The 13809-nt window shown below is 34.3% G+C and overlaps 1 protein-coding gene across 1 annotated transcript; it reads right to left on the minus strand.

Annotated features, from left to right (window-relative positions):
- Nucleotides 1–906: 906 nt before the first annotated feature.
- Nucleotides 907–13581, minus strand: LOC145559957 (uncharacterized). The gene is made up of 11 exons (XM_081621224.1): nt 13471–13581; nt 12967–13032; nt 12789–12856; nt 9719–9752; nt 9492–9561; nt 8577–8634; nt 8110–8238; nt 7082–7173; nt 4615–4705; nt 2381–2459; nt 907–1297 (listed from the first exon to the last, which is right to left on the minus strand). Exons 1-11 carry the CDS (start codon nt 13475–13477, stop codon nt 1251–1253), a joined length of 741 nt encoding a protein of 246 aa, XP_081477350.1. The 5' UTR covers nt 13478–13581; the 3' UTR covers nt 907–1250.
- Nucleotides 13582–13809: the final 228 nt, after the last annotated feature.

A 13809-nucleotide genomic window follows, 5' to 3' on the forward strand; every position in this document is an offset into this window, starting at 1 on the left:
GAAAAGTAGCACAATCTTGGTTCCTTGCAACTTTGCAAGCATGTATTTCACCGCGACTGCATCTACAAATGGCTTCCAAGGTGTCCCTATTGTCGATGTAGTGTGCTAGTCGATATAAGGTACTAATCAATAGTTATACTACATCCGTTTCTTTTTAGTTGACACGTACTTTTTTTTTTAGAAAGTTTTTTTTTTTAATTGACACGTTTCCTTTTGGTGTGACTTTTTTACCTTGCATTTACAAGCTACCCACTTGCTTTTTCATTGTCTCACTCTTTCTCATCTCCTTAATATATGTGCCTAAATCAAACACGTCAACTAAATAGAAACAGAGGAAGTACAACTTTTACCAATATAGAATATTTACATGTGTTATTTGAAAAATGTGTAGTGTGCTTAGCCAGACTACGTACCGTGAGTATGCTTATTGGTTGGCTGACTTGGCTCTATGCTTGTTGCACCCGGTCAAAAGAAAATTAGCAGAAAAAACATTTTTGTAAATTGTAAAGAACATGGATATATATAGAAAAAAAAAACGTCATTGACTCATTGTATTGCAAAAAACATGTCATACTCGTAATAAATTCTCTTTAAAATTAGTTTCTCCCAAAAATAATTCAAGAATTTATTTTAAAATTTCATATGCAAAATTTCAATTTTACCTTGTAATCACATAATTGCATCCTCCAATGCTATACTTGTTCATGGGCAACAAGACCTCAATGATAAACTTACCAAAACATGGTGTAATTATTTTTCTGTAGTTCATCACTTCATTGTAGGAATAGTGATCAACACTATACAACACAACTATTAATTTTTCATCCATTCTGGAAATCTATTACCTGAACTTTCAACTGCTGTCTATTTGGCAGAGATACATTTTTCGAATGCTGGACGACTCAATGCCAAAGACTCAATGCAAAATACTATGGGTACAATAAAGTGCATTACAAGAAAAATAAGGTGTCTCCTATATGGTAAATACGCCAATAGCGCAACTACTGGTTCACGTAATTGAGTAACGAAAAGTTTACTTGTACAAAAGAAATGGAACTGATTATAACCTTACCGTTCCAGATGACAAAAATGGCAAACCACAGCGGTAGCCTCCTATATTTCTTGACAATCAGAGTGCAGACATGACATCAAATAGTTTCTGACTAGCCTAGTATGTTGACCAAAGGAGCATAAATATAGCTCTATTACCAAAAACCATTGGCAGACATATTTGAGGATAATTGTAAATCTCATTTCTCAGCCAAATAATGCTCAAGCATGTCTTCTTCTTCATCATCTGGTAATGCAGAAAGATATTTCCTTCAATATTATATTAAATTCAGAAAAAGGAAACACAAAATATTACTTGTGCCATTTTGAGGGGAATAAAAGGATTTCCCATAATACCATAAAATAACCGTCTGAGTACATTCTCTGCTACGTAAATGAAGTACTATTCAGGGATATTTGTACTACTAATTCTATTATTAAAACTCAGTGGCAATACATGCTATCCCACCAAATGAAGCCTGCTCAAGACCTTCTAACTCTAATGACCCCCTTTGCATTTAAATAAAAGGATGTACTAAATTTCAAACATAGAACTTCCTGTTTAAAATGCGAAGGATTTAGCTGATTCAAATATTATATCGATAACTAACCTATTAAACTATGCATCTAAAAGCTAAAGGAAAAGCTTAAATGAATCTAGACAAAGCTTATGCACCACTTTTAATTTCTTTACTCATAAGCTAAGGTCAAAGGTCTACTTAGCTTCCTAGAAAGCCTGTGAATCTGTTATATAACACATCAAGGGGTCCACCACCATACTTGCACAAAATTAAGATGTCTACAACATAGTATTTAAAGTGATTTTCTTTAGGTTTTCTAGAAGATAACTCTCTGATTTGGAGGAATATCCTTCGTAAATAAAGGAATGGAAATGGTGATGATGAATGGACGCCCATCAAACCTGCTCATTAGGGAAGGGGGTATGAGTTGTAATGTTTAGACTTCTCACATACTCATGTCGTCACTTGTAATGGAGTAGGTGCAGTTATTTGCATAATCTTCCTTCCTCATACCGGACTTCCACTCTATATCGAGATTATCGACTACTCCCTCCATTTTGGAATAGTTCACATGCTTCCTTGGGCACGTAAGTTATTAATACAACAGGTTGGGACCACAAATTGAGTGGTTTATTGTGAAATTAGTAGATTAGTAGTTCACATGCTTATTTGAGTCATTTTGCCTTTGTTCTCCTAAATGATATTTACAGCTACGGATACACAATAAATCTGTAGCCATGAAGGAAATAAGAAAAATAACCATTTCACACACACACACACACACACTGAGTATATGAAATTAGTTTTACCTTCGAAGTCATCATCATCGAAGTCAATGTCTTCTTCATATTCTTCTTCAGAATCCTCCTTACTTGTCAATGCACCTCTCTGCAGAACAATAAGGTGCTCACAATTAAAAATAAATAAATAAATAAAGGGGACAATATAGTTTTTCTGTTGCACACCAAGGTGAACAGATCAAAGTTCTCTCAAAAAAAAAAAATAGGTGCGCAGATCAAAGTTCTTCATTGGCAATAAATTTTTGGTCGAGGTGAAGGTAGGTGAAAACAATGTTTTGGGGGTTTAGATTACAATAGGTTAAAGTTCAGCCTATCTTAACCTAGTTTTAATCAGGAAAGGGAAATTAGTCGAGTTTTTTTTTTTTTTTTCTTTTAATCTATACCAGATCTAAATATGCAAGTCTTACATCATAGTCTTAGAAAGTTGAGCCTATCTTGACCTAGTTTTAATCAAGGTAGGGAAATTAGTCGGGGCTTTTTTTTTTCCTACACCAGATTTTAAAATGTAAGTCTTTCATCATAGTCTTAAAAAGTTAGCATCACCAAACATTAACCAAGTTTATCAAAAGTCAGCATATTTCAACTAAACAATAGCCAATGAACTACAATATACACAAAGTCTGTCCTCACAACCTTCCTTTTAAAAAAACATTTAAGGAAAAAGAAATCCCTAAGACCAACCTAGCTTACCGCCTTATCTTCATCCCAACACAGATCCTTTAAACAATTTTATAAAATGAAATTCCCAACACTTATTATCTTCTTTCACAACATCATCTCATAAGGAAATAAATCTAAAGAGGTCAGGATCAAAACCTCACATACTTATCTAAAAGATCGTGGATTCCCTCTCAATGATAATCCTATTACACATTTTGCACAGTTTCCAATGCAACATTAAAATAAAGCTATCTTCAAAAACAAAATACAAGAAGTAATATTTTATACTACCATCCAAACAAATCAAACAAGATCTCAGATGGGTATATTTTTTCTTATAAATTCATTGACTGAATACAGAGAATTAGATTTCACTTTCATATGAATCCATGGAAATTTCAAACAAGAGTACACGACTATCAACTTTCAAATGAAGTATAAGCAATAGTACAGCTAATTTCATATTAGAAACCACTCTATATCCCATCCCATCCCATATATGGTTACCTCTAAGGCTTAGTTCTTTCCCATGAAATATTATTGCCTTCAAAAAATTAAAGAGACTTAGTTTCGAAGGCTCTTAAATTGCAAATTTACCTAAATTAATTCATAGCTTTGTAACTAGGAACACCACAGAGGCATTAGATCAAAAAGTCCATATCAAAAACTCTCTCCGTCTCTTTAAGTTCTTCCCACTTTCTGCCAAAGTTTCTTTCTTCAAGTTCTTTCCTACAGCACATTCTTTTCTTTTATGGTAATGAAAAATCTCATTTTATACCCACCTTTACCTTCAGTCCACTTAATCTATTTGATAGTTCCCAAATCTCTAAACTTTTAAATCCTACCCAAAAAGTAAAAAAAAAAAGGACATATTCCCTTTCTTCTTAAAAGTTCATTCCTTTTCCTTTAGGCATGTTTCCCAATGCACATTTTTTATCCCTACTACTTCCTCTGTATTTTTTAGTTGACACCTTTCTATTATCACGCTTTCCAACGCATGTTTTTAACGATTAATATCTCTATTAGCAACATTGTAAAATTATAAAAAGTGGACATTAATAAAATATACATTGAAACGATTCAAACAAGATCCCACATGAACATGTTTTATTGTATCTATAAACCACAAAAGCGAGTCAAAGCATGTTCTGTGAATAGTGTAAAAGTCAAACGGTGTCAACTAAAAAAAACGGAGGAAGTATTATTTAGATAAATGTAAGCAAAAAATAACAAAACTTCATTTTTATAAGTATTCAGTGAGACGGATCAAACAAGATCCCACATGTTTGTTTTCCTGCCTTTTCATATATGTTGGAAATAATTTAGAGGATTTTCTTTGATTATGAAGAGTGGCCAAATCCCAAATGGGAAAAACTTTTAAGGACGGAAGGAATAATTTCTATTAACTCCCTCATTTCCTTAGTTTTAATTGCTACAGTAACCGAGGGGAGTACTGCACGTCTCTTCTTGTCCATCAGAAGATTTAAGTAATGTACATATAAAATGAGAGGAATAATAGCCTGAGGAAGGGAAAAATAATAAATAAATAATAAATAAACATATGGCCAGCAGGAAATAAATACCGCTGCAGCAACTGCTCGTCCACTTTCAAACCACTGCCTTCCACTGAGCTTCTTTTCCTTAGTTGTTGTAAGTGCAGAATCTGGCATTAATCTTAAAGCAAAAGAAAATCAATCAGTATCAGGAACAAAAGCTGAAAGGGGAGTTGACATCAGACTTTCAGATTCAGTGTTAAATCATTCAATTAAATTATGATGAAAAATGTCACATCAAGCCTTTTGTGATGAAGAAACATATTAACCAGAAAATTTTGGTAGGGGGTGACAGGGTGGGGGTTAAAAAATGAGGTTGGGGAAAGATCAATAAAATCCTAACAAGCTAACTTTAAAAGGGGCACCAAGCAATTAAGCATACTGGGAAGCCAAACATACATCAATACTCTCAAACAAAAATATCAATCATGACCTAATCTATCAAGGCAGGGATTGGTAAGCTATGTTCCAAATGCAGACTTATCTTCGATCATAAAAAGCAACTGACATTAAAAGCCCCATGAGCTTAGTTCTTTTAGCTGAACCTCGCCAGCTAAAATAGTGAGCCTTTTAAAAAAACTAAAAAAGATGCAATCAGAACAGATCAGTTTAAGGTTTCAAAAAAAAAAAGAACAGATCAGTTTATCAAGGAAAAGTTGTACATAGCTAAACTCAAGATTCAACAAGATTCTAATAAAAAGTAACATATGCTGCTTTATACCATAGGTTTGATATCATCAATCAAAGCCTTAATCCCATAATTGGGGTCGGCTACATGAACCAAAAGTGATTATTCCATATAGTCATCCACAAAAATCTTCCTCCCTCATCCTTTACGATCAAATACCTCATTCTTACTCAAATCCATATGATTCATATCCTTCCTAACTCCTTCCAACCAAGTCAATAGGAAAGATACAATGAAAAGTAAATATTACAAGAAAATAAAAAGTAAAAGTAATCCTCAAAACATACAAAGAAGAGAGGATACAGAACATGAAGACCTAATCAATGAAGCATCTCTAAGGACCTCACCCTAGTGAAAAATGCCCAATTTTCAGATTTTTCTGACTTTCTTCCAGAATTCTAACTTCAAACCCAAGACATGGATCTTGAATCTATAATCATCGATTGCACATATACATTTTCTCAAGGAGATTTTCCATATGGTTAAAGAAATCTTTACAGTGCAGATCAATATTAAGACTCCTCAAAAAAAAAAAAAAGGGCGAAGAAGATTACCCACTGGATGAAAAACTACTTCCTACCGCATCACTATAAATCACAGCAACAACAATTTCTTCAGATACAATAACTTTCCAATTTACAATACAGACGTTCACTGAAAAGGCAACCTCCAGTCCTCCACCTCATTAAAGATTTGAACTTCCTTTTTTCAAAAAAAAAAAAAAAAATCAGAGAGATGAGATTCTCTTGGATCATCCAATAGCAAGACATCAACACTAATCTAGCTGGAATCAATCCCTTACTCCCTACAAATCATTGCCATAAATGTCAAAAAAAACACATGCTTAAATTAAGTCCATGTCTGTATCTCAGCAAAGGAACTATCACATTTCTCTTCATTAAATATTCCAGATCTGCTAGAGAACTAAATACTGTCATAGTTGTATCCTCTCACTTTCTCACTAGCACCAAATTAGCACTTGAATCCTTGATATATCTTCAAAATAAAACTTTTAGACCCACTAAAGAAAACTAAATACAAACATAATTCTATCCTCTCACTTCTCTCGCTAGCATCACATTGATAGGGGAAGCCTCCATATGAAGATTACCATTACGCACCTCTACTTCATAATTAACCAGTAACGACAATGTTCATAACTCAACAATCCTTACCATTTTCTTCTTTCACTGATGCCTCTGTATAGCCCACCAATCTCTGAGCCATGCTACCCAAAGGCTCAACCTCAAATTACATAACTCCTGGAAAAACTCATGCACTACCTACCGCCTTACCCATGAACCCGTCACAGCCTTGTCACTTAACCAACTTCCTCAATAAGCATTATCTTAAACTCCAGATAACTATCAAACATACACCTCCAACAAAAACCATGCTGACTTACCCCTTGCCTAATATCAAATCTCCAAAACCTGTCATTTAAATCTGATTCAATCTTGACACAACCAAAAATAAATCCTCCAAACCTCCACAAAAAATTGATGCGACCCAGTTATACAAGATTAAAAGAGTCTCACACATCCGCTTCCCATCAACACTACCAACCACTAACTTAACCATTGCCCATTCTCTTGAACCTTAACAAAACCTCCATCTCTAAGATTTTCAAAAGTCAAACCAAACCCTTCGATCTGAAGGGCATAATAGCTACAAAGGTCCATTGCTTTAAGGAAAAGGTTACAAAGATAATTCAGTCTCACAAAGTCACAATTAAAGGTTGTTAGTATCAGTGATGAGAGGCAAATTAATTAGAGAAATGCAAAACAATGCAAATTGATAAGAACTCACTTGGCTCGCTCTAGTGCAATTTCTGCTTCAAATCTTTCTCTCCATGCCAAGAAAGTTTCAACAGTGACAGGTTCTCCATGTGGAACTATAACCTAATGACAAAATATAAAGATGTCTATTAACAGGTGCAAGCAGTAACAGCGGATAAAGTAAATAAAATTGAATCATAACAATAATTGATAATCTTGCTGTATTTCTCATAGGCTTAAATCTTTCAATATAGGAGATTCTATTGCTTATAAGATCCTAATGCATATAACAACATAAATCTTGCTAGTTTTCAAACATAAAGTTTGAGCTTAAAACAAACATATAATGCTCTAATGACAGGATTCCATATCCACTGTGAGAAAAGGCCAGTGAAACCAGGGGGGAAAAAAACACATTTATATTCGGTTTTTTTTTTTTTTTTTTTGGAGGGGGGGTGTATGGGGGAAAAATGAATGTTCTATCACTCCAAGCACTTCTCATAAGACAAATGTCACAGTTATAGAGTGTTTCAGATTCTAGAAATATATCAGCGCACTGCAGTTAACGTGATAAATCTGAGGCTCTGGTAAAAAGAAATTTTTGGGTCAATACTTATTTCTCCTACAGAATTGAGAATTTACAGTTTAGGATTAAGATCAGAGAGAGAAAAGGCATGTTATATGTTCCAGAGAGCTTCCTTTAGTTTTACTTTGTATTTGGGAGAGAACAAGCCTCTCAAAATCTTGTATAGTTGTACCTATCTATAATTACTGCTTGTTTTCCCTGATCCAATTACGATATCTTCTTCTTCTTCCCTTAATCTTCACTTTCTTCCAATTAACTCTCCCCACTTGCCCAGCTATGTCAGTTCATAGCAATCCCTTGTCAAATAAGAAAAGAAGATAGAGCTTCCCTGAAAGAAGTATTTTCCGTTCCCAGCAGTCTCAAAATTTCCATTACAATCTCAGCATTAAAACTCTAAAGATAAGGATTGGAGAGTAAAAATGGACATCCAAAGGCAGCAATAGGTAAAAAATCAAGGGAAAAAAACACCATACTTCATCTTTTTCCTGTTCATCATCAGCAGCGCCATCATCCAAACTATCTTGACCAAATCTTCCACTCAGCCATTCTTGGGCAGATGAAACTAGTGTATACACCATAGCCATCCCAAGGTTCTCGGATGCCTGTTGTAAAACAAAAGGTAAAGAAACGTACCCATGAAAATTAACACATATACTTCATAACAACATTAGCATAAATTTTTTTGAAAGTTTTAGCACTTTTAACTTTTGGCATTACTTTTATTCAAAAGCTCCAATTTGGCAATTGCTTGTAATTTACACAAGGAAAAATATATTCATGTGGATCTCAATATGTATATTCGGAATATCAACTTTTAATAACATATTAGAAAGATATTGATAGTCAAATTTTTACATTAGCAAGCTTGAAAAGATAAAGTGTTAAGAATTTTCCGTAACGAGGGCAATATGGGTTAGTAATTAACTGCACAGTAGCTTACCTCTTTTTCGAGATTTTCTTTCAAAGTTCTGAGATCTTCAGTAGGTATACCCCGTATACTGCAAATTGCACACACTAATTAGACTATACTGGACATTAAAGTGCATAACATTCTATTCTAAAAACAAGCACACTTTCACAGTACACACTGACCATATGGCCCAATGCAGGGCCGTGAAAATATATACTAATTTCCTATTTAAGAAGGCTGTTTGGAGCACTACTGCTCTACAGTACAGCATGTTACACTTAAAAAAAAAAAAAATTTAAAAAAAAAAAAAAAAAAATGACAAATATTTTAGAAAGAACGTTCACGGACATATGATCTAAGAGAATGATTTATACAGATTATACACTTATACAACAAGAATACTAGATACCCTGTCATGAAAACTATAAGCTATGGAACAATAAGATAAAGTTGACAGATCCAAAAGAGAAGGGTTTAGAAAGCAAATATGGCTAGTTTGATAGCATTAAAAACTGTGAACTTGTGCTTATTTCTCAGCAGTGTGATTCTGTGGACCATCACAAACAATTGCAACTACTCTCAGTCTTTCACCTATCTTTTTAGTTATAGTAGGAGGAAGAACAGGCAGAGATGAAAATTATAATAAATAATTCGTAGTACATATCCTTGACCATCCTTCCTCAATGATATAAAATCAGTTTTCAATTATTGATTCAGACTTCAGTATTAGAGCTATCATTTACATAATATATAGGAACCAGAGGCAACTAGAATGAGGAGCATTTCTTATGAATTAATCGAATTAACAAATCTAGTGAGTATCCAGAGATTTCAGAAGCAAGCCTTTGATCCAACCAACACAGTGACGACTAATTAGCTTCACAACATTTTACAAAATATATTTAATTACTTGTGTAGACCACACAATGAAGTTACAGAGCTGACCTTCTGACATTAAGCAGTGGAGGTTCATCTGGATATTTTTCTGTGTGTGAGAAAATCAATGCTAGTTGAACTGCAAAAGAAGTTTCACCACAGCTAAATCATCAACATAATAAAGGAAGTGAATCAACAAAAGACAGTAGACAGAATTGTCCATGATCAATGAATGGATCCAATTGAAGTAAAAAAGTCTCAATATGCTAAGAAATAGAAAAGATAAGATAGTAGACCTGGCATTGACACCGGTTCATCTCCTTCATCATCCTGTAGCATAACAATAATTAGTTGCAGTATCTATAACAATTCTAAACTTGGAAATTGTTCCAGTTAGGTAAAATGCACATGGCCACCCAAATTAATTAAAAACGCTTAGATACTCAGGAAGGGACAGACGGACATTGTCCTAGTGGTGATGAATTTTTGGGATGAGCAATATTAGGTCTAAGTAATAACATTACACTAGCAACAGAAGTAACAAAAAATAGGGACAAGAGAGTGGGAGTTAGAAAAGGAAATTCGTCCATGTTGAACATCCTTGACTTTGACATGCCAATGATGCCATCACTGACTTGGGGCCTCTTCAGCTCAGCTTAGCTCAGCAGACCCTTAGTTCAGAAAGATATGACGTAATACTTTTGGTACACTTATATTTTGCAAACGGAAACATGAAGTCGCTTAGGATACCAGCCAAGACAGTCATTATTGAAACTTCTTGTTGTAGAGGACTGTGATTCCTTACCATTAATTGCCCATAATGGCCATAGATACTATTCGTATAAACTATAATGGTAACAAGATTCACCATATAATTAAGTGTTTTCTTCCAATCTAAGACTATGTAATTGAACTGTATGCTAGTGCAACAAAAGCCAAATTTCTAAGCTATATACAATTACAAATAAATAAATAAATAAGTAACTATATAAGCATAGCTAACTAACATCAATAATCAAAGTATTGTACTCCTCCAATTACAATGAAAAAAGCAAAAACCTAAGCATTCAATATTGAACAGCATGAGTAATTGATTTAGATCATGCAAAACTCAAAAAGGTGTCTGGTTAAATACTTAAACAAGTGTAACCCCTGTGATTAATTGACAATGAAGTTGAACCTAGATAATCAGTGGTAATACATAGGGGGATTAGGCGTAAATTAAGCCGTCATTTATATCCTAGGTAACACTGTGCTTGAGTGGCTGGGAGAAAAATAAGGTGAACTAAATTAATAATTGCTTAAGCTTAAATTCATCCTTTTCACTTAATAGCTCTATTCTAAGATTTTGCAAGGAATCAATATTAAGAAGAGGGCGTGTTAGTCATAGTCTATTAGTAGTAACTTGGAGAATAAGCTTAAATTCATCCTTTTCACTTAATAGCTCTATTCTAAGATTGTGCAAGAAATCAATATTAAGAAGAGGGTGTGTTAGTCATAGTCTATTAGTAGTAACTTGGGGAATAAGCTAGAGGTTTGTTAGGAGAGTTTTTCTATAAACAGGCATCATTAGGAGGAATAAGGATATGTTGAAGATTGTGGGGTTTGTTATTGGGAGAGAGTGAGCCTCTTGAAAGCTCGTATTAGGAGAGCATCCACCTCTTGAAAGTAGAATTATCGTTCAATTAGCTGTAATTTACATATTATCAGCATTTTTCTTCCCTAATTTCTGCCATTGTTAGAGCTGTAATGATGTCAGTTCCTAGCAGATTGATGCATAAACTCGAATGTAGAAGATGGGACTGTCTGTCTACAAGGCGTCCATCTCAACATATCTATGAATTTACACTTCACAGGCACCCATGAGAATAAATTACTAAACACAAAGTCACCAATTCACCAGTAGATTCCATAATAGTAGTAGTAACTATTTATAGGTGCAATTGGAGGTGGAAGATCCATACACCAAACATATCAACATAAGGAAATAATTAGCATACTCGTTTACACTTCCATGATAAACTCCAAAGCTGTAAAATAGCAATAATGTGAACTCCACTTATTGCATCTCTTACCAGTAGAATCCAAACTGCCAAAATAACAGCTGACCCCACCCTATCATTGAGAAGTCAGCATAGGGAGGAAACGGTTCCAAGGAAGTAGACTGATATTCTTGGAGAGCATTCTATCGCGCGCGCGCGCGGGGGGTGGGGGGGGAGGTAATAATTACAGTGATAAGGTACTCATTGGATGCAATGGATGAGGCTTATCACCTTGAAAAACTCTTTGCCTAACCTAAAAACCCATACAGAAGGAAATGGTTTTAGAGACATACTACAGAAAAATTCTCTTTGGACGAAAGATATCCTCAACCCAAAGGGTTTCATTCTTAGGGGTGGAACGATTACTAAATTATAAGGAACAAGATAATTGAAAAGCCAGGGTATTAACTATGAAAAGCAAGTATTGGACTCTAGGAAAAAATATCATAGGAACAAAGTTCAACTGTATTCACTATGACCAAACACTCACCAACAATACCAAAAATGGATCACCTTTCTTCAACAAGTACAGCCACAAAATTCCATACTATTTCCTTGCAAATTGATGGTTAGATCCAGGATATGTTTTATTCAATAAGACACTGATGATTTTTAATATCAAGATGAAATGTTTACAGTGGTTCTTAGACTGCCAAAACAAATATCAAGGAAGATCTGTGTACATTTGGCTAAGTCTGACAAATATCTTGTTTCCATACCCGCTCATTTATTGTCGACATCCCAAGTTCATTGCATACCTCATGTACTGTTATTTCATCAAAAAATTTGGGTACTTAAAATGGTTGTAGCATTTAAAATTCCCCTTATCAAGGGCCGAGTCTCAGAGATGCATAGCCTAAATATTAGTCGAGACACTCCCCATTAAGAAGAGGGCATGTTAGTCATAGTCAAGACACGCGACACCCATGGCCAAGGAAGGTGTCGGAGTAACAGTGCTACAAAGGCATCCATCACTAAGAAGCATCCACCATTAAGAGGCACCCAAACTTCCCAAAGGCCAAAACAATTCTCGAATTGCTTGTGCCACCCTAGAGCAAAATTAACTTAAAAAAAAAAGTTCAACTAGCATAGAATTTAAACATTACAAAAATAAGCAAACAATAGATCGAACATAATTACATAAGCACATTATTTGTTTGTCCTCACTAAGCCCATTTCAAGAAACCCAACAAAGGGGAAATATTGTACAGAAGAACAATTCTACTATAGACAGTACACCATACAAATCGAAGCCAACAGCTAGCTTCAGCTCACATCAAGATAAAACTATATATTAAATTAAATTAACAACACATTCACATACCTGCGGAGTTATCGTGATACAATAACATTTATTGGAAGTGTTTAGTCCACTTTCCCCAGAATGAATTTCTGCATCAAACATAATAAACAATCAAAATAATGACTAAAACATAGAATACAATAGCCCCGGCATAATCAAAGCCGAACGAACAATAGAAAGTGGCATCAAAAGCACAGACCTTTAAATTCATCCATAAGGATGGCTTCTAGTGCTTCAATTTCCATCTCCTGCTCCTGTAAATAGTCTACATCCCAAAATAATAGAATTTAATTATTTTTTCTAAAGGGTGATGCCAATAGACTGAGGCCAATATGATTCTAATTTCCAAACACAGCATATAATCTCTAAAAATTTAATCTATCGTATTCGGAGTCGATAATTGCAAATTCCACTACTATCTCAGAGTACACCATTTGAGATTGAACTTCAATTAAGTATAATTACCAACATTTTTATGCAAGTAATTGTTATAATCTTGCCAATCAAAATTAATTTTTGCAGCAGCTTAAGCAATAATTGTCTAAATTATTGCACCAAATATATGTAGAATCAACTAATTATGCCCTCTAATTCAGAATCAAATTTGCTAGAAAATATACGAATCTTCAATCATATACTGTTATCATGAATGAAATAAAAATTAGGGTATTCATTAAAAAGAGGAAAATCCAAAAAACATTACCAGTCATGGCTGCTCACTGAATTGTTCTCGCACAAGCTCTTTTCGACTGGAGTTGCAAACCCAGAATTTGAATGAAACCTAAAGAAAGAGCTTATGAGAGATTATGATGATGGCCTTGTTTGGTAGTTAGCTTATTGGGGCTATATTAGCTTATTTGACCAACTTTAGCTGATTGACTAGTCAAATAAGTTAATACAAGTGTTTGGTAGTAAGCTTATTGAATAAGCTTATTTACCTCAATAAGCTGTTTTCCAAAACGTTGGGTAACCCAACGTTTTCAAAGAGCTGATTTGCTTTGGGGAAATTAAATTACAATTTTACCCTCTTGTAAATCCTATG

Source organism: Chenopodium album, chromosome 9 (assembly GCF_948465745.1).
Source record: "Chenopodium album chromosome 9, dcCheAlbu1.1, whole genome shotgun sequence".
Classification (NCBI taxonomy): Eukaryota; Viridiplantae; Streptophyta; class Magnoliopsida; order Caryophyllales; family Amaranthaceae; genus Chenopodium; species Chenopodium album.

Bases quoted from the DNA above. Each gene is read 5' to 3' on its own strand.
- LOC145559957 (XM_081621224.1), bottom strand. The intron at 8,239-8,576 runs GTAAGCTACTGT...GTTTTACAACAG, and splicing joins AAGAAAATCTCGAAAAAGAG to GCATCCGAGAACCTTGGGAT. The intron at 4,706-7,081 runs GTGAGTTCTTAT...TTTTGCTTTAAG, and splicing joins ATTGCACTAGAGCGAGCCAA to ATTAATGCCAGATTCTGCAC.